This window comes from Mustela erminea, chromosome 15 (assembly GCF_009829155.1).
Source record: "Mustela erminea isolate mMusErm1 chromosome 15, mMusErm1.Pri, whole genome shotgun sequence".
NCBI classification, from domain to species: Eukaryota; Metazoa; Chordata; class Mammalia; order Carnivora; family Mustelidae; genus Mustela; species Mustela erminea.
The window spans coordinates 66,067,937-66,089,135 of record NC_045628.1 but is presented as its reverse complement, the minus strand read 5'-3'; the positions used below and the strand labels follow the sequence as shown (position 1 = coordinate 66,089,135).

Here is a 21,199-nt window from a genome sequence, read left to right as displayed (position 1 = left end):
AACAGCCAAATAAATGAACATAGTTTTTGTAATATTGTCTTAAAATCTAAATTCTTAATTAGTATTTTGTTTTTATAGTATATACCTAACATCCCGTTACAAATTCTAATATAGTTACATTTAAGAATTGAGAAATGCGTGTAAGTAATAATAGAACAACTAAGAGAAATTGGTTACTACTATAACTATCACTTTTTCATTCAGAAAATTTCTAAGATGTTATTTGCAAAGTATTCTAAAATTAAAGTGTAACTTGTGAATACATTTTCAGAAGAAAAAAATGTATCAATTTGGCTACTTATTTTAAAAATCAGGGCTGCTTTGAAAATAGGACATTTTACACAATGAAATTAGATTCACCATGAAAGCAGCAGACTTTCTAACTGCTTTTCCTCCTTTCTTTGATTGATGGCTTTTTCTTATTTTCAAAATTAACTTTTATCCTTATTTCTGCTACTGTATAGGCACAGTATTTATTTGATCTTATTTCTGAAGCATTTGAGACAATAGGACAGAACTTTTATTCAGTTAAATTTTGAACCTTTTCAAAATGTTAATTCACTTTTAACCAAAATTTATTTCATGGTTTTATGTCACCAATTTCTTTTCTATTCATATTTTATTTAAAATGTCTATTGTTTCTTTGAAGTAGATCTTTCAAATGTAAAATGCTCTTTTTAGTTATTTTAAAATTTTGTTAGTATTCTGCTCTCCTGCACTTTACTATAGCTGCAGTACCTTTTGGACACCTATCACTCTTGTCTCCCTTCTCTTTGTCTTAGAGTTTGACTGCTTTTCAAGAGAGATTTTGATTAAATGCCTCAGCCTTGAAATAAACTATTGAATAAATTTAAGTAGCCAGGAAGCAAAGTTGTATAGAAAATGAAGAAAAGGGAAAGAAATTAGTTTTAAGGAATTCTTCCTTACTTTCTTCCTTGGGGTGAATTAGAAGGGTGTGTTCTTTTTTCAGGGCCAAACTCCAATATTCACCTTTCGGTGGTGTAAATACAGAGATTGGATTACAGAAACCACAGTTAAAAATACATAAGTTGTTCTCAATGGCTTTTCTTGATGATTCAGAATTATGTATATGAGTTTAAGAAATAAAGGAAATTATAGATGCTTCCTAAAGTGAGCATAGTAGAAATTGGATATGATTTGAGAACTCTTGTTAAGGAATCTTCCTCTATTATATATATACTAGGAAAATAATGTAATGATTAAGAAATAATGCCTTTAAAGGAAATTTTTTTTAAAGAGGTAGGCAGAATAATTTTTCTTTTTCCTCTTTTCTTAACTGCCTCTTTTTAAGCCACCCATATTAACCATCAGCAGAACCTGTATCAACAAAAATAAAATACATTTGGGGGGAAAATAGGACTGCTAGGGAAAGAACAGCTACTGGAAACCTGTGAGCTGAAAAATAACTGGAGCTTGCACAATGCTTTACGGACTTCAGAAAGTCCAAGCCTTAAAAGCAGGGTTATTTTAGTCCTACAATAAAGACTACTTTAGACTCAAAGAAGCTCAAAAACGAACTCTAAAAGGTCATGCTGATCTTTAACTAAATTAAGTGCCTTCTAGAGCAAAACTTAGCGCCCTTAAGGATGACAACAAATACAATCAACAGTGTAGCATTTATAATGCAATAAAAAATTACTTAGGTGAAGTAGTAGGAAAATATGAACCAAAACTAGAAAAAAAATTCTATCAGTAAAGAACAGACTGACAAAAGACAGTTTATAGAACTAGCAGGTAAAGTCTTCAAGACAGCTGTTTACAGTGTGTTCAGGGACTTAAAGGAAAACATTATTATACTGAGAGGAAAAAATAAGGAGTTTAACAAAATGAGAATTCTATACCAAAAAGTATCCTATCTAAAATGAAAAATTAACAGAGTAGGCATAACTGTCAGTTGGACACCTAGAGAGAAAGGTCAGCCTGAAAGAGTATGGTAGAAACCATTCAAACTTAAGCACAGATAGAAAAAAATTAAATACTAGAAGAAGTTGGAGAGTCTTAGTGAATTGTGAGATAATATTAAGCAATCTCAAGTACATATAACTGGAGTGTCATAGTGAGATTGAGTCAGAAAAAATTTGAAGAACTAAAACAGCTTTTTCCAAATGTGATAGAAAACATGAACCCACAGACCCAAGAAGTTAAATAACCCAACAGAGAAGACCATACCTAGGTACACCATAATCCAATTACTGAAAACCAGCGATAAAGAGAAAAATCTTGAAAGTGGCCAGAGAGAAAAAGACATATTATTTGCAGGGAATAATGGTAGGCATATTACTGACTTCTTGTTATAGATAGTACAGATCAGAAGACAATAGAATATCCTCTTTAAATATCTCCTTTGATAGTGTATTCACCAAAAATACCTTTCAACCTGAAAGAGCAATAAATAAATTTTGAGGTAAAAAAAGCAGAGAGGATTTATCACTGTAAGAAAGGATAAAAGAAGTCCTTCAGGCTGAAGGAAAAGAATACCAGAAGAAAACTCACAGAAAAATAATGAGCACAGGAAATACTAAATGTAAAAGATAGTTAACCATTTAAAACAAAAATGCAGTGAATTTTGGGATTTTAACACATAGAAATAAAATTTATGACAACAAATGCACAAAAGATGGAGTGGGAGGAAAGTAGAAATGTACATTTATGATGTTATAAGGTTATTATATAATATTTTTGAAGGTACATTGTGAACCTTGCAGCCTGCTTTTGGACAAAAATCATCTAACATGTCCATGAATAAGATAGAATGCTAAAAAACAGTCATATCAAAACAAAGCAGAAAAGGAAAAACAACAGATGGGACAAATATAAAAAAAGAATAGCAGGATGACAGACTTAAATTCAGCCTTATAAATAACTGTATTAAATGTAAAAGACTTACACACTCCAGATAAAAGGCAGAGCTTCCTAGATTAGATGAAGAAGCATGGCCCAACTGTCTGCTCTCTGTAAGAAATCCACTTTATATGTAAGGATACAAACACTGTAAGAGTAAAGGATAGTAACAGATACACCATGCAAATACTAATCAGAATAAAGCTAAAATAACTATACTAATACCAGAAAAATTAGACTGCAGGACAGATACCAAAGATGAGGTACATTTTATAATAATAATAGAGTCAGTTTATGAAGAAGATAAAATCACCTTAGGTATGTGCAACTGATAGCAGAGCTTCAAAAACCAAGCAGTATAAGCTCAAAGAATTGAGGAAGAATAGATCCACTGACAATTGTTAAGTAGGTATTTCAACTGTGCTATCTTAGTAGTTGTAGAAAAAGTAGACAAAAACTGAGTATGGTGTAGAAGAACTGAACAATGCCACTAATCAGCTCAACCTAATAGAAGGATATAGAATACCACACACAACTATAGAAGGTAACATTCTTTTCGATTGCATTTGAAACACTCACCAAGCTAATTTAAGAATGAGCAAAAAGGAACTAAAAATATATAATCCACTAGTGAATATTTCCATCTGTGAACATGGTATGCTCATTTATTATATGATGTTATAGAATTTTCAATACAGTTTTGTAATTTCCTCATATAATCTTCTCTATTATCATGTTTATTCCTAGGAAATAATTGTGACAATTATGATAAGATCTTTTATTTTCCATTACCTGTTCTAATTAGATATTGCTGGTATATAGGAAACATACTCAATTTTGTATGGTAACTTTGAGTCTGGCCAAGCAACTAACCTCTATTTTAGTTTGTTTTTTTTTTTAAAGATTTTATTTATGTATTTGACAGACAGAGATTACAATTAGGCAGAGATTCAGGCAGAGAGAGAGGAAGGGAAGCAGGCTCCCTGTCCAGCAGAGAGCCTGATGCCGGGCTCGACCCCAGGACCCTGAGATCATGACCTGAGCCAAAGGCAGAGGCTTTAACCCACTGAGCCACCCAGGCACTCCTGAAGATTTTATTTTTTTAAGTAATCTCTATACCCATTGTGAGGCTTGGACTCTCACAACCCCAAGACCAGGAGTTGCATGCTCTTCCAACTGAGCCAACCATGTGCCCCTAAGATATGCTTTACAGTGAGTGATGGAAAACTGACCTGAGATGGAAAATTGACTTGATCCATTGTGATGTTTTTGATGTTTGTGTTAATGTTAAAAGAAAAATCAAAATTCTTTAACCCATCTATTATTTATAAATATATTACCATCTTTTCTTTTTAGTTTTTCAGGCTTAAATTGTTAATGACTTCTTCTCTTCTGTGGTGCATTTGATTGCACTCTTAGTTATGGTTCTGTAATAAAGCTCAATTTTAGTGATCACAGAGCCTGAATGTTGAAATAAGCTATTTTTAGAAATGCTGGGTTTATGGTAATGATGAAAGTTGTGTCATGTTGTTATGGCAACCAAAATCTTAAAGTACTGATTAATGACAAGCTCACTGATTCTGTAAGTAAGGAGTTCATTTCTTATCACAGCTGAATGCTTTAAATAATTATTTAAAATGTTTCGTGAACATGTTTTAAAATGGGTGATATCTCCATTTAGTTATATATTAGTCTTTATTAGTATTTTTGAGATTTATAATACTAAATTTTTAGGACATTGTGATGTTTGTAACAGGAAAAATCGAATTTCTTAATGCATGGTATTCTGATCCATAAGAAAAGTATTGCCCTTCTGTACAATTTTATAACATCCTCATCTTCTCCTCCTTCAATTTCTTTTTTCTTTCTTCCAGCAGTTAATTAACTACATGACCGTTATTCTTGATACATGATACACTGGTATAGCAAAATCCTTTCTAAATGTGAGAAAGACTTTCTGAAACTTGGAAATAGGGTAAATTGGTCTGGGAGAGCAGTGTGTCCTTTCTGTGTCACACTGAAGCATTGTTAACAGACCCCTCGAGAATTGTAATTACTTGGGGGCATGTTTCATAGTTTGATGCTCTGCTTATTATTGATTAAAGGCCCCATGCTTCCTAATGTCCTGTGTATTTTTTTGCTCCGTAGGACATTAACCCGTTCTGTGTCTAACCTGTTTCTATTCTAACCTTCCTTTCCAAATGCCTATAAATGACCAGTTCCTCAAAATGTCCTGTGAACTATCTTTACATCTTACGTTTCCTATGAAAGAGTTATAAATTTTTGACATTCTTTCATTCTTTGTCTTTATGAATCATGTTTTTATTTTCTAAAAGTTCTGTTTGCACTATGATGATTATTATTAAACTGTGCAGAGGCCAATAGAGCACCACCTAATAAATTACTACTTATGAGATTTCATGGTAGTAAAGAGACCAAGAAAGTTAATGGTCTAACTTTATAGATACTATAGCTAACTTCAAAAATTTTTTCCCTTTCAGCTGGCCTTTTTGTATATTCTTTGGTCATGTGAAAAACAGGACACCTATCTTTAGACTTTAACCTCCAGAAATAATTCTAAGCAATGTCTACAGTAGCCAGACTATGGAAAGAGCCCAGATGTCCATCAATAGATGAATGGATAAAGAAGATGTGGTACACACACACACACACACGCACACACGCACACACACACACACACACACCCCACACGAATATTAGCCAGAAAAAAAAATTACCATTTGCAACATTGTACATAGAACTAGAGGGTATTGTGCTAAGCAAAATAAGTCAATCAGAGAAAGACAATTATCATATGATTTCACTCATATGTGGAATTTAAGAAACAAAATAGAGGAGCATAAGGGCAGGGAGGGAAAAAAGATAAGAGGAAATCAGAGAGGGAGACAAATCGTAAGAGACTTAACTCTAGGAAACAAACTGAAGGTTGCTGGGACGGGGGGTCGGATGGAGTGATGTAACGAGCACTGGGTGTTATATACAACTGGTAAATCATTGAACTCTATCTCTGAAACTAATAATATATGGTATGGTAATTAATTGAATTCAAATGGAAAAAAATAATAATTTTAAAAGTACTCTCCATCCAGCAGCTCTGGACTTGGCCGTGGCTGATCAAAATACAGAGTGTAGATCTGAGGTGGATGCCCATGCTAGCTCCAGTGCTCTGCATAGACCACTAGAAAACAATACTGCTTTCATCCCTGTCTGCACACGAGTTGATCCGTGGATGAGCACATTCCAGGTTTTCAGAAGCACATGACTGACATGATTTGTTAGTGATTTTAAATGTAGTTAGAGAATACCTGAAACTTCCATTCTGAACATTATTTGTCACTATAATGATTCATCATTATTCGAGACTCTGTATTTCTTAAATGATACTAGTGAATAATTTGGGCTGAGACACCAGGCATGCAGGCAGATATACAGATACACGCATATTTTTTAAGATAAAAGCTACATATTAATTGCATAGTAATTAGCACAATAAATAAAGAGGAGGAGATAGTAAAATGGCAAGAGAGTAAAACTTTTAACATCTCAGATTTGTATATAAATGTAAAAATATTTATATACAAATAACTGGCATGCTCATTATAAATCATTATAAGGAACCCAATTCCCCCAAATAACATGTAGGTATACAAATATGTGTATGTGTGTATATGTGATGTATTCATATGTATGTGTATAAATAGAGGGGTTTTTTTTAATTAGCAGGTCATTAAAACACTTTCAATCCAATGGAGTAATTTAAGAGCTAGAAGTACCCTGTATATATTATCAATCTCAATATTTTGCCTTATGGTAGTGAAGTTAGTCCTAGAAAGGTTAAATAACTTGTTCAAGGCAACAGTAATTAAGTGGCAGAGCTTCAACTAGAGTAAAGGTCTTCTGAAAGTGATGTCACTCACTGTTCCATTTGATCTCTACTATATATAGTTCATTAGAAAAAAATTACTGAATGTGAGTGTGTGGACCTGTACCTGGCTTTGGTAGTGATAGGTAGTGAGAGTGAACTCTTAAATTTGTAGAGAAATGTAGAAAATCATTATCAGTCGCAGTTCTTGCTCTTTACAGTTTGGATTTGACTCTGATTCACTTTGGAGAATCTCTCTTCCCATTGCCTTTCTGTCCTGGTTGGCTTTAGCAGCTAGCTGACAGGCCAGGAGGAACAGTCGTTTTGCCTTTCTTTATTCACCCCACTACATGAAAGACTTCTTTCCTCCATGAGCTTTGGTATGTCTTATCTTGTTCTGCACAACTGTGTTCATTTTTTAATTCCCTTCCCTATCTTGGTAGCTTCCTAAACTGAGGAACAGAATGAGAAACCCTGTACTATCGAACAGCAAATTGAAAATAAATTATAAACTCCTATTTGGTCTTATTGGCTTGATTGTATTTATTTATGTCTTAGCAGTATTGCTTTATTTTGATTTCCTCCATTGTAGATTTATAATGAATTTTCTGTTGCATTGTGAGTTGTAAACATTTGCAAGCTAGGGGCGCCTGGGTGGCTCAGTGGGTTAAGCCTCTGCCTTCGGCTCAGGTCATAATCCCAGGATCTTGGGATCGAGCCCCGAATCGGGCTCTCTGCTCAGCAGAGAGCCTGCTTCCCCTACTCTCTCTCTCTCTGCCTGCCTCTCTGCCTACTTGTGATCTCTGTCTGTCAAATAAATAAATAAAATCTTAAAAAAAAAAAAATTTGCAAGCTAGTTTAGCTTATAAACAGAAACGTGCCCTGGGTTACAACTAAACTGCAATAAATTTAAAATTTTTTATTATTGACTCTTGGGAATAAAATTTAAAATTTATTCAGATTTTTCAGGATTCCATTCTACATTTACCAGTTACTGTGAACTTTTTAAAATTATATTTAACATTCATTATTGTACCATATTCTGATTTTAAACTTCTTGTGGGAGGGAATAACCTTGTCTCTTTGTATTCTTTATGTAGTATAAAAACACACTACATTTAGATTGAATATAGATCTTAGAATAATAGGTATAAGTAATGGATGCTTTATACCCCTCCCCCCAAATCTGTCTTACTGCTTTGAGTAAAGAACAAAAAATGCTGTGTCTAAAATTCATAATTTGACTAGTTGCAAAATGGGCATCAAATGTGTACTTAACAGATTTTTAGAATATTAGTTTATAGTATTTTTCATCTATTTCATATATGGAAAATAATTTTGCGTCATACTGATGCATTTATTATTATGCTCAGTTAATTGTAGGATTGATCAGTAATAGATCACAAATATCTCGAAGGCTCATCTGGTTAAGTAGATTTCCAAACCAGTTTCTACCATCCTCCCTTCCAGTGAAAAGGTGGTATGGCCAGTAGCATTACTCCAGTCTCTTCAGAGAATTTACTCAGTGTAACTTCCTTCTATTCACCCTCATTCTGAAAGCTTTAGCAATTTGGGGGAAATTTCGAGTCGATTCACCTCACCAAGAGTTTGAGACCCTGTCAGAACAGGGTGCTGATGACCCTAGATCATAAGTTTACTTTTCTTCTCATTCTGTCCAATTAATTTTATTCTTTCTTAGACCACAGATACACAGATAGTCTTCCAAATATCACTTTAGTCTTGCACGTTCCAAAATGGAATAATTATTTCTAGCTCTGAGGATCAGGGAATGAGAGAGTATTTGAATGTGAGAGAGAAAGAAAAGCATCCTGGGCAAATGGAGGAATAGAGCAGAGGAATTCAGATGAACAAAAGCAGGAGAGAGAGAACAGAAATTGTGTCAGACCTCAGGATCAGAGTTGTGATATGGAAGATGCTATAAAGGATTCTAAATGACAGGATGAGGGTTTTTGACTTCCCAGAAACCAGAGAAACTCCTTGAAGGAAGGCCCTGGGTGAGGGAGAGACAAGATAATAGGTATGGTTTAGAAGAATTAACCTAACAGCAGTGCTTATAATAGATCGAATGTGAAAAGACTAGAAGAGAAAAGATCAGATGGGAGCTTTTTTCTCTACTCCATTACAAGAGTTCGTTAGGGTCTGAACTGAGGTGATGCAGCATGGTTATGCCACTGACAGAAATGAGAAACAACAACAAAATAGGTTTGGGAGTAAAGCTTGAAAGACGCATTTAAATTTAGTTGTAAAAATAGAACAGATAGTGTTTTTGTCACTAGGCATAGTGATACATGAATAGAAGTAGTTGAGGATGGCAAGAAGTAAAGGTCATGAGAACATAGAGTTGATGCAGATTTTATGAACCCCATGCTATCTTTTTCCAGCCAGATCTTTAAAAATTGGCTTTAGTTCATTTAAAACTTTTTATTCTCTTATGTGCATATGTAGAAATGCTTTTTGTGGAAAATGCTGACTTGTTGGAGGCAAGTGTCACTTTATTTTAACCCGGTAATATAAACAGATGAGAAATCTAAAATGTGGTTACTAGTGTAGGAGCTATAACTGAAAGGACAGTTTACTGTAAGTTATTCTGAGATTTGAAGATTTGATAAGTATGAAGGATGATAAGCCTCTTTCGTTAAGGTTAATGTGTTACCAGTCACTTTTGCAAAATCAGGACATTGATGGCAGGTCAGTTTCTGTTGCTTGTCTAGTAACCCTAAAGATACAGCTGTGAACAAAACAGAGTCCCTCCCTTCTGCAATAATAAATAATGAATATAAAAAAGTATGTTGGGTCCCCAAACCAAAGTAAGTAACTTGTGTAGTTGTACAATGGTTTTTTTATGTATATACGTGGTAATTATGAAAATGAAATGTATTTGTTCAAATATGAAGCTTCTTGTAATTCTTAGTATTTTAATTTTGGATCATGTGTTCACGTATTGTTTGTTTCGCCACAGAGAGCAGATCATAAAACAGTCTACAGAATTAGTCTGCAGAGCTTACAGTGAGGTGTATGCCGCCGTCTTGGATCCAGTCAATGAATACAAAGATCCAGAGAGCATCCTCCACCGATCGCCACAGCAAGTGCAGACGCTTCTCTCCTGATAATCTTATTTGAATGTGTTAGCATAATGGTGCATCCCTGAAACTTTAAAGGTTTTCTTGTTCTTTAGTCTGTTAATCTCCTCTTCGAAATTGGATGGTTACGATTTTCTTTGTATCATAACATTGTAGGTCCCAATAATTTCTTTTCTTTGATCTCAGTACCATGGAAGTAAGCAATACAATCTTGACCTGAGTCAGGGTTGCTCTGTATCTGCTCCTTCTGTAGAGATGGTGTGTTCTCTGTGAGCCACCTCCACAGTTCTGTAACTTTCTGGAATATTAATATGTATGGGGGAAAGTCGTATGAAAGGTGTGAGGGATTTTTATTTTACAACATTAGTTCCAAATGAATATTACATAAAAAAAAAAGTTGTCTAAACTTAAGAATTAATATGAAGATGGGACAGAACATCTCCTTACCTAAAGATTAAGTGGCTTTCTTATTAGTTATTCATGTGAGGAGACATTTAAACCAAGGAGCAGAAATATACACTTAGCAAAAAGTGGGAAAAGAGAGAGAGAAGTAATTTAAACAAGGTGGATTTCACTCTGTGTTTACCTGGCCTGAATTCAAGGTGATGTTCAGCACTTCAAAAGGATTTTAGGTAGGGAGTCACCCTGGGCTGCATTTAAGTCTAGTGTCTAATTATAGGTATTTGTTGTATAGTCTGAACTCTAAATCCAGCCATCTACAGATTTTATCTCGTGTTCAAACCAAAGAATAAGGATCTACTCTCACACCAGAGGAAAAATACGGAGTAGCAGCTGCTCACTGACAGTGTGTCTATCCTCCTGGTGGCCCCTCACAAGAATGATTTGGGCTCTGACTTTAGAACTTTACCTATGAGTAAGATTCAGAATCACTGTGTTTTTCAAAAAAATAGATCTCAGTGTGTTTGATCTGACTTTACTCTGTTGGTAAGATTTCAAGAATGATTCTTATTAGCAAAATATCTTAATTTCTGATACAACTATAAAAAGAGGTGAGTCCCTAAGTTATGAGAAAACTGAGGCATAGGGAAAAATGGACAAGGCGAAAATATTTTGCAAATTAGTAAAACTAATATTTATGTGACATATAATATTTAACACTATTATTTACAGAACATGGCTTATTCATGTATCTGAAATTTTAATTGTTTATATTAATATGATTCTTTTGGAGTAAGAGCAGTTATTTACCACTTCTTTTGGTATAAATCTGTGCTTTTAGTCTTTTTCCTTCAATGAGTATATGTGGTATATAAAAGATAGAAAATAAAGTATGATATAAATCAAGAACTTAAATTTTATATAATTTATTTCTACCATGAAAAAAGATTGCTACCTTATTGATGAATCCCTTTGTTTTCTAGGAAAAAAATGTGTTGGGCTTTTTACACACAGTTTTCTCAAAATATTAAAATTATTTCTACAACAGTGATAATTGAAGTACATTTTTATACATCTCATCAGTGTGTTTTTAGAAAATGTACTACAGAAAAGGAAGTACAGTTTAGGACCAAATTGAGATAACCAGTATAAGACTGATGAGCAGAATGTGTTATGAATATTATCTTGAGTACTACGTCAAAATAAAAGATTTTAAGTGCTAATTCATGGACACAACCCTTATATTTGATAGATACTTCCTGGTTTGTGTTTTGATGCGGCATAAATATAACCTTAGCTAGAGAATACATGTGAGCCTTTTCTCAAAGAAAGGTATTTGCCTCGCAAAAACCTCTCATTAAATTCTTCTCTTTCTTTCTTTGCACCTGAACTTGAACAGGTGAATATTACCTGAGAAAAATCACATAAGTGGACTGAATGACTTTTTAGATTCATGATCGCAGTCTTCAAGTGGCACTCAGTACTGCTTTGTAGTTTACTTTGTCTCTTTGCTAAACTGACCTCTCCACTTTTCAAGAAGACTTGCCTGCCCTCACTCTTAATGACCCTCATAATTTATAGAGAAAATAGAAGCTGTTAGATTAATCTCCCTTCAAATACTGCACTCATCTTCTCCATCTTCCCTATAGAAATTGCAAAAATGATTTTTTATGAAGTTACAAACATAGAAATTATCATTTAAAGTCATAATTTATAAAAATTATAAGTATCTTTTCTGGAGCTGAAAATTGTAACTGAATTTTAAAAATTCACTGTAGGAATTGAACAGATTTGAACACTTGATAAAAAGAATCTGCAAATTTGAAGTTAGGCCAGTGGAGATTATCCAGTCAGAGGAACAGAAAGAAAAAAAGGATGGAGGAAGAAAAGAAAAAGAAAAAGAAACAAAGGATGAAGATGAATAGGGCCTAAGAGACCTGTGGGATATTATTAGCAATATTCACTCAGTGGGTGTTTCAGAAGGGAAAGAGAGGGAAAAGGGGGCCTAAAGAGTATTTGAAGAACTATTTGTAGGAAACTTTACAAGTTTGTTGGAAAGTTTAATATATACACATTTAGGAAGTTAACCAAGCCCACGCAGAGATACACACCAAGACACATCACAATCAAATTATCAAAAGCCAAAGTCTAAGAGGGGAACTTGAAAGTAGCAGGAAAGATAACTGATCGTGTACATGTGATTTACAATCATGATTCTCATCAGAAACCAGAGAGGCCAGAAAGCATTAGATGATATATTCAAAGTTCTGGAAGAACAAAACCATTAACTTAGAATTCTATAGAATTCTATAGCCAGCAAAACTGCCTGTGAAAATATAGACAAAATTGAGACAGTTCAGAATACACGAAAACTATCACACCTGCCTTAAAGGAATGTTAAAGGTAGTCCTTGTGGCTGAGGGGCACCTGGGTGGCTCAGTTGGTAAGCATCTGCCTTCAGGATCGAGCCCCGCATTGGGCTCCCTGCTCCACGGGGAGCCTACTTCTCCCTCTACCTCTGCTCCTCCCCCTGCTCATACACTATTCCCCCCAACAAATAAATAAATAAAAATCTTTTTAAAAAATAAAATAAAGGTAGTTGTGGCTGAAATGAAAGGATACTAGACAATCACTGGAATCGACACAGAAATAAAGAATACCAAGGAAATAGGGGACTTGGGCAACACTGTAAACCAGCTAGACCTAACAGACATCTACGGAACACCACCCAGCAGCAGAGTACACGTTCCTTTCAAGTCAGTGTGCTGCATTCTCCAAGACAGACCGAATGTTAGGCCACAATTCAAGTCTCGGTTAATTTAAAAAGACTGAAATCGTACAAAGTAACTTTTCCAACTACAGTGGCACAAAATTAGAAACCAATGACGGAGGGAAAATAAATATGGAAATAAACAATATATATACTCTTTAATAACCAGTGGGTTAAAAAAGAAGTAACAAAGGAAATTAGAGAAAACTTTGAGATGAATGAAAGTTTGGTATAAAACAGCATACCAATACTTAGGGTATGCAACAAAAACAGTGCTCAGAAGAAAATAGCCTACATTAAGCAATAAACTAACCTAAACTTATGCCTTTAAAAAACTAGAAATAAAGCAAACTAAACTGAAAGCAAGAAGAAGGAAATAAAGATTATGGCAGAATATAGATAATATAGAATAGAAAAATAGCATTTCAGTGAATGGATGTGCTAGCCATTCTGTAATCCATGTAGAGATGTGTTTGAATACACATGTCAAAAAGTGAAAAATAACATGTTCATTGGTATGATAAAGCCAGAAAAGGCAACATGAGAAAATCATAGTCCAGTATCCCTTATGATTATGAATGCAAAATCCTCAACAAAATACTAACAAGAATATCCAGCAACATATTAAAGGATTATATGCTAGGACTCAGTAAGTTTGTCCTAGGAATGCAAGAACAGTTTAATGTCTGAAAATCAATCAATGTACTATACCATATTAATAGAGTAAATAATAAACATGATTACCTCGATGCAGGGAAAGCTTTTGAAAAAACAAAAACACTCAACAGATTAGGAATAGAAGGGAACTTCCCTGAACCGACAAAGGACACTTAGAAAAATCCACATCTAACATTGTCTGAAAGCTTTTCCCCCTAAAATCATGAATGAGATAAGGTTGTATACTCTTGCCACGTCTATTCCACATTGTACGAGAAATTATACCCAGAGAAATCAGATAAGACAAATAAAAGAGAGATGGAAAAGGATGAAGTAGAACTATGTCCTTTTGAAGATAGTATGAGCATGTATATCTATCATATATTTATGTTTATCTACCTATCTATATGGTCATATCTGTATTAGAACCAATAAGCAAGTGAAGCGACATTGCAGTATATAGACTAGTATGCAAAAATCTGTAGTATTGCTGTACACTAGTAATGAACAATTTGAAAAAGTAAGAAAACAGCCCCATTTACAGTGGCATCACAAAGAATAAAATACTTAGGAATAGATTTAACCAAGCAAGTGATATACTTATCCACTGCAAACTACAAAACATGGTTGAAAGAAATTAAAGGTGATCTAAGTAGATGGAAAGACATTCATGTTCATAGTGAGGAAATAGAGGACTTGGACAACTCATACATCCATTGTCAAGTGAGTTTTTTACAAAGCTGCCAAGTCCTGTCAATGGGGAGAGAATAATCTTTTTAGCAAAAGACACCACAACAACTTGAAATCCACAAGGAATAAGATTGAAGTTGGGGGCGCCTGGCTGGCTCAGTCAGTTGAGTGTGCAACTCTTGATCTCAGGGCTGTGGATCTCAGGAGCCCCACGTTAGTTGCCGAGATTACTTTTGTTTTGTTTGATCTACAGTAATATCTTTTTTATTATGTTGTCACTATACAGTTAATTAGTTTTTGATGTAGTGTTCCATGATTCATTTTTGTGTGTAACACCCAGTGTTCCATGTAATAACGTGCTCTCCTTAATACCCATACCAGGCTGACCCATCACCCCACCCCCCTCCCCTCTGAAACCCTTAATTTGTTTCTCGGAGTCCATAGTCTCATGGTTTGTCTCCCCCTCCCAAATCCCCCCTCCTTCATTTTTCCCTTCCTTCTTCTAATATCCTCCATGCTATTCCTTATGTTCCACAAATAAGTGAAGCCATATGATAATTGACTTTCTCTGCTTGACTTATTTCACTCAGCATAATCTCCTCCAGTTCTGTCCATGTTGTTGCAAAAGTTGGGTATTCCTCCTTTCTGATGGCTGATTAATATTCCGTTTTATATATGGACCACATCTTTATACATTCATCTGCTGAAGGGCATCTCAGATCTTTCCACAGTTTGACTGTTGTGGATATGCTGCTATGAACACTGGGGTGCACGTGCCCCTTCTTTTCAGTACATCTGTATCTTTGGGGTAGATATCCCAGTATTGCAATTGCTGAGTCGTGGGGTAGCTCTATTTTAAATTTTTGAGGTCTCTCCACAGTTTTCCAAAGTAGCTGTATGAACTTGCAGTCCCTTGCAGTCACTTGCAGTGTAAGAGGATTCCCTTCTCCACAACTTCTCCAACATTTTTGTTTCTTGCCTTGTTAATTTTTGCCATTCTAACTGATGTAAGGTGGTATCTCCCTGTGGTTTTGATTTGAATTTCTCTGATGGCTAATGATGATGAACATTTTTTCATGTGTGTTAGCCATTTGTATGTCTTCTTTGGAGAAGTGTCTGTTTATGTCTACTGCCCATTTTTTGACTTGATTATTTGCTTTTTGGGTGTTGAGGGTGCAGAGATTACTTAAAAATAAAATCTTAAAAAAAAAATTGAAGTTGGAGCATATTCGTGACATATACAAAAATTAACTCAGAATGGGTCAAAGTTCTCAATGTAAAAGTTAAAAACTGTAAAACTCTCAGAAGGAAACATAGGTATAAATCTTTGTGACCTTGTATTAGGCAACAAGTTTTCACCTTTTATATTATACACATTTTTATGCAGAGTCACATAATAATGTTGAGTTCTTGGAGGTCAGCTTATTTTTCCTATTTAGTTAAATATATTGTTTAGATGATAATATAAACAACTAGGTCTACATATGGTTACTTTAGGGCTATAATCGTACTTAAGCATACTTATCTTGAAAATATGTATTTATTTCCCCTTAGAATGTGCTTTTGGAGATGGATGATGTAATTATGTATTTTCACATCCACACAAGAAATGACTATAAGTTGGCTAAGAAATGAATATAAAAATAATTTAACAATAGCATGCTCATCTATCAAATCCAGCTAACATTAATGTTAAAAACCTTCCTAGCACTTACAATTTAATAAGTAAAAATAAATGGTACTAAGCTTATGAAAATAAGCGAAAATTGTTGGTAGGACCAAAAATATCATATAAAATATTTCCTTGCTTCAAGAGGATATATCATTATTTGACAAAGTGTTTTTTCATTGTATATTTTATTTTATTTTTTTAAAGATTTTATTTATTTATTTGACAGACAGATCACAGGCAGGCAGAGAGAGAAAGAGAGAGGAGGAAGCAGGCTCCCCGCCGAGCAGAGAGGCCAATGTGGGTCTTGATCTCAGGACCCCGAGACCATGACCTAAGCCAAAGGCAAAGCCCCCAACCCACTGAGCCACCCAGGCGCCCCCATTGTATATTTTAAACAGTTAAAGTCCCAGCCAATCTAGGAGTTTCAAAGCTAATAGCTTTGCCACCAGGATATTAATTTACTTGAGTATTCTCTTTATTTCCATCAATGTCAAGATCTGAAATTCCACTGGAGCGAGCATTATTTTTTGCCTACTAAAAGCAAAATGACAAGAAACAAGAGTTGTTTTTCTTGCGCAAGCCAGCATCAAAAGTTAGGTCTCGTGTGTTGAGATGCCACGAGCCCTCCTAAGGGGTATCAAATATATGAGCCTACTTTGGAGAATTCAGACAAGAGCTAACTGCTGTTTGCTATCCAGGCCTCAGATGGAGTATAAAATGGTAATGAGCAGAGCACTGAGGTTGAAAATGCATTTGCCTGAGAAGCCAAATCTTAAAAAGGAAATCAAAGATTTGGTTAGTATTCCACAGCCTTGCAATATGTACTTAATAGAGGATCAGGAATTTTTCTTGCTTGAAAACGGTATTAGCTCCTTTTCACAAAGATGTAGCAAAGCAAGCATTCAGAAGTCAGAAGGCTGCAGTTGCTGCCATTAAAAACAACGAAAACAAAAACAGCATGTCAAGTTACCCTGCCTTTATTCTGAATCCTACCTACAAAGAGGAAATCACTTAGCCACTGAGTATTAACAGGTTAATGTAATGAATCATACAATAATAAATTATAATAGAGTTTGCAGAAACCCAGAAATGTGCAGATATACTCCTGTGGTTAACCTGTGATTCCGCTTGCACATGGTAAATCGTTAGCCATGGTGTTGCTCTTGGTAACCACAGGTTATCAGGGGCTGATGCAGAATTCGTATTGCTTCCTACTTTGTGTGTGGTAAGAGTGGGATGAGGCTAGAGTTTTCTCTGTCATGAATTTTTATATATGTGGGCATTTTCTGGATCTTGTTTGCATTCTTATCATAGGTTTCCTTATTCCTGCACCAATAACATATATTTTAATATTATAACTTTATAATCTTAGCATGTGGTAGGATGGTCCATTTTGTCTTTTTCATCTAGAATGCCTCAGGCATTCTTGGCTTTTTCTCTTCCACTTCGCTTTTAAAATCAGCTATTTCTCAAGCAGCAGTCAAGAATATGGTTGGGATGGGGGCGCCTGGGTGGCTCAGTGGTTTAGCCTCTGCCTTCGTCTCAGGTCATGATCCCAGCATCCTGGGATCAAGCCCCACATCGGGCTCTCTGCTCAGCAGGGAACCTGCTTCCTCCTCTCTCTGCCTGCCTCTCTGCCTACTTGGGATCTCTATCTGTCAAATAAATAAATAAAATCTTAAAAAAAAAAAAGAATATGTTTGGGATTACTTTGTATCTATATATCAATTTAGGTACAATTAATATCTTTATGATGTTAAATAATCCAAATCATGAACATGTTAAATTTTCACTATGTAATGAGAGTAGTTTTAGTGTCCTTCAAAAAAAAAGTTTATATTTCTTCATATGAATCTAAGAAAACTTTGCTTTATTCATTCCTAACACAGTTCTTGTTCAGAGTGTAAATAGTATCTGTTTTTTAATTACATTTTAAAATCTGTTGCTGTATATAAAAACAGAATTGATTTTTATATGTTGATTATATTAGATCTAAGCACTTAACTCACTTAATGTATCTAATGTAATTTCTATGCTTTGAGTTTTCTATATAGACATTTATATTACTTGAGACTAGATGACAGTGTTGTTTCTTTCTTTGCAATCTATATGCCCTCCATTTCTTTTGTTGTCTTAACATGATAACCTAGGACTGCCAGCAGCAATGATAATACACATGTTTCATAATTCAGATTTTAAAGGTGACATTCCCAGTATCTCACCATTAAGAATTACGTTTGCTCTATTTTTTAATTTCTTGAGGAATCTCCGGAGATTCCTCAAGAAATTAAAAATAGAGCTTCCTTATGACCCTGCAATTGCACTCCTGGGTATTTACCCCAAGGATACAGATGTCGTGAAAAGAAGGGCCATCTGTACCCCAATGTTTATAGCAGCAGTGGCCACGGTCGCCAAACTATGGAAAGAACCAAGATGCCCTTAAACGGACGAATGGATAAGGAAGATGTGGTCCATATACACTATGGAGTATTATGCCTCCATCAGAAGGATGAATACCCAACTTTTGTAGCAACATGGACAGGACTGGAAGAGATTATGCTGAGTGAAATAAGTCAAGCAGAGAGAGTCAATTATCATATGGTTTCACTTATTTGTGGAGCATAACAAATATCATGGAGGACAAGGGGTGTTAGAGAGGAGAAGGGAGTTGGGGTAAATTGGAAGGAGAGGTGAATCACGAGAGACTATGGACTCTGAAAAACAATCTGAGGGGTTTGAAATGGCAGGGGGGGGGAGGTTGGGGTACCAGGTGGTGGGTATTATAGAGGGCACGGATTGCATGGAGCACTGGGTGTGGTGAAAAAATAATGAATACTGTTTTTCTGAAAATAAATAAATTGAAAATAAAATAAAATTAAATTAAATTAAATTTAAAAAAAAAGAACTACGTTTGCTGTAGGTTTTCCGTAGATTAATCAGAGGGCATCATATGATCATCATAACACATTTAATATTAATGTGGTCAATGACATTTATTGTTTTTCTGATCATAAACCACTATTGCATTGCTAATGCCTATTGCATTATAGAGATAATCCTATATTGGTCACATTATTTTCTTTTCCAGTACAAACCACTGGATTTAGTTTTGTTTTCTATAGTGACTAGTGACCTTGCCAAATTTCTGAGTTAATTCGAAACTTTATTTGTAGATTTTTTGGTAAACTTTATAAATTAAATCACATAGTCAGTGATTAATGACAATTTTATTTCTTCTTAGTCTTGCTGGCTTTATGACACTGTGCAGTGTTCAACAGTACAACATTACAGTGTTGAATAGAAGTGGTAATCATGACCACCCCTGTCTTTTTCCAAAATGTGAGGAGGGAGGGAAAGCTTTTATTTGGTTAATATTTTGTAGATAGGCTTTATCAAATTAAGAAAGCTCCCTTCTGGGACGCTTGGGTGGCTCAGTTGGTTAAGCGGCTGCCTTTGGCTCAGGTCATGATCCCAGCGTCCTGAGATCCAGTCCCTACGTTGGGCTCCTTGCTCAGTGGGGAGCCTGCTTCTCCCTCTGCCTCTGCCTGCCACTCTGTCTGCCTGTGCTCGCTCTCTCTGACAAATAAATAAAATCTTAAAAAAAAAAAAAAGCTCCCTTCTGTTCCTGGTTTGTTATGATTACTTTAAATCATGAGTGAGTTTTGAATTTTATCAAATGTGGATTTTTTTTTTCTGTATCAATTTAGGTGACTATATAGGCTTTATCCCTCCTTATTTGCTTAATGTGGAGAATTTCAAATGTCAAAACAACTTTGCATTCCTGGAATAAACCCAGTGGTCATAATGTACAATCTTTTTTATATACCTCTTGATTTATTTATATTTTATTTAGAACTTTTGTTTTTATGTTCATGGCCTGTAGATTACCTTGTAATTTTCCTTTCTTTTAATATCTTTGTCTGGTTTGGCTAACAAGACTGTGCTGACCTCATAAAACAGATTAGCACATAATCTCTTCTTCTCTTATCTGAAATAGTTTGAGTCAGATTGTTGTTATTTCTTCCATAAATACTTGGATGAATTCCAAGTGCAGCCAACTTACATAGAGATGTCTCTGTGGAAAGGTTATTTTAAATTTCCGATTCAATTTTTAAAACATATGCAAGAGTATTCATATGGTTCATTTCTTCTTGTGTCAGTTTTGATGAATTCTGTTTTTTAAGATATATGTCCCTTTCACCTAAATTTGTCATACTGTCACTCCCCTTACTGTCCTCTTAACCTTTTTTAATGTGTGTGACATGATATTAATAATTTATGTTTTCTTTCTTGATTAGTCTTGCTAGGAGTTATGAACTTTGTTAGTCTTTTCCAAGAGTTGTTATCGATGTGGCTGATTATCTCTATTTTATGTTTCATTGATTTTTTTGGTTCTATTTTTATTATTTCCTTCCCTCTACTTTCTTGCTATTTATTTGCTCTTCTTTTTCTGCCTTCTTGAAGTGGGAGCTTATAGAGATGGTTCCCGACGTACTGTGTAGTTCAATGTACGATATTTTGACTTTACGGTGGTGCAAAAGCAATATGCATTCAGTTGGAACTGTACTTCACATTGTGTATTTTGATCTTTTGATCTTTTCCTGGGCCAGTAATATGCAGGAAGATCCTCTCCTAATGCTGGGCAGCAGCAGGCAGTCTCAGCTTCTAGTTGCCTCTGCAATCACAAGGGTAGACAACTGATACAGCCATTCTGTACCCATAAAATCATTCTGTTTCTCATTTTCAGTGCAGTAGTTAATAAATTAAAGGAGATATTCAACACTTTATTCTAAAGAAGGTTTGTGTTAGATGATTCCCTGTAGGCTAATGTAAGTGCTCTGAGCACATTTAAGGTGGACTAGTGAGGCTAAGCTATTACGTTCAGTAGGTTGGGTACATTAAATGCATTTTCAGCATATTTCATCTTACTATGGGCTTCATTGGACGTGACCCTATTGTGAGTCAAGGAAGATCGGTATCATCAATCTTCAAACTTTCTTTGGTAATATATTCATTTAAATATCATCTGTATTTCCATGTAAACAGAAACTTCGTTGTATCCATGTTTTTGTGTGTCATATTTTGTGTATTTTTCACTGTAAAGTATTTTCTGATTCCCACTGTGATTTCTTCTTTGACTCATGGATTATTTAAAAAGTGTATTT

General features: G+C 34.9%; 1 protein-coding gene across 2 annotated transcripts in view; it reads left to right on the top strand.

The window, feature by feature from the left end:
• COG6 (component of oligomeric golgi complex 6) overlaps positions 1-12,235 on the top strand; it is a 77,063-nt gene extending 64,828 nt beyond the window's left edge. For both annotated transcript variants that reach the window (XM_032314723.1, XM_032314724.1), the window contains exon 19: positions 9,726-12,235. In XM_032314723.1, coding sequence (XP_032170614.1) covers positions 9,726-9,873 — 148 coding nt within the window. In that variant the 3' untranslated portion in view covers positions 9,874-12,235. The remainder of the gene's footprint in view (positions 1-9,725) is intronic.
• Positions 12,236-21,199: the final 8,964 nt, after the last annotated feature.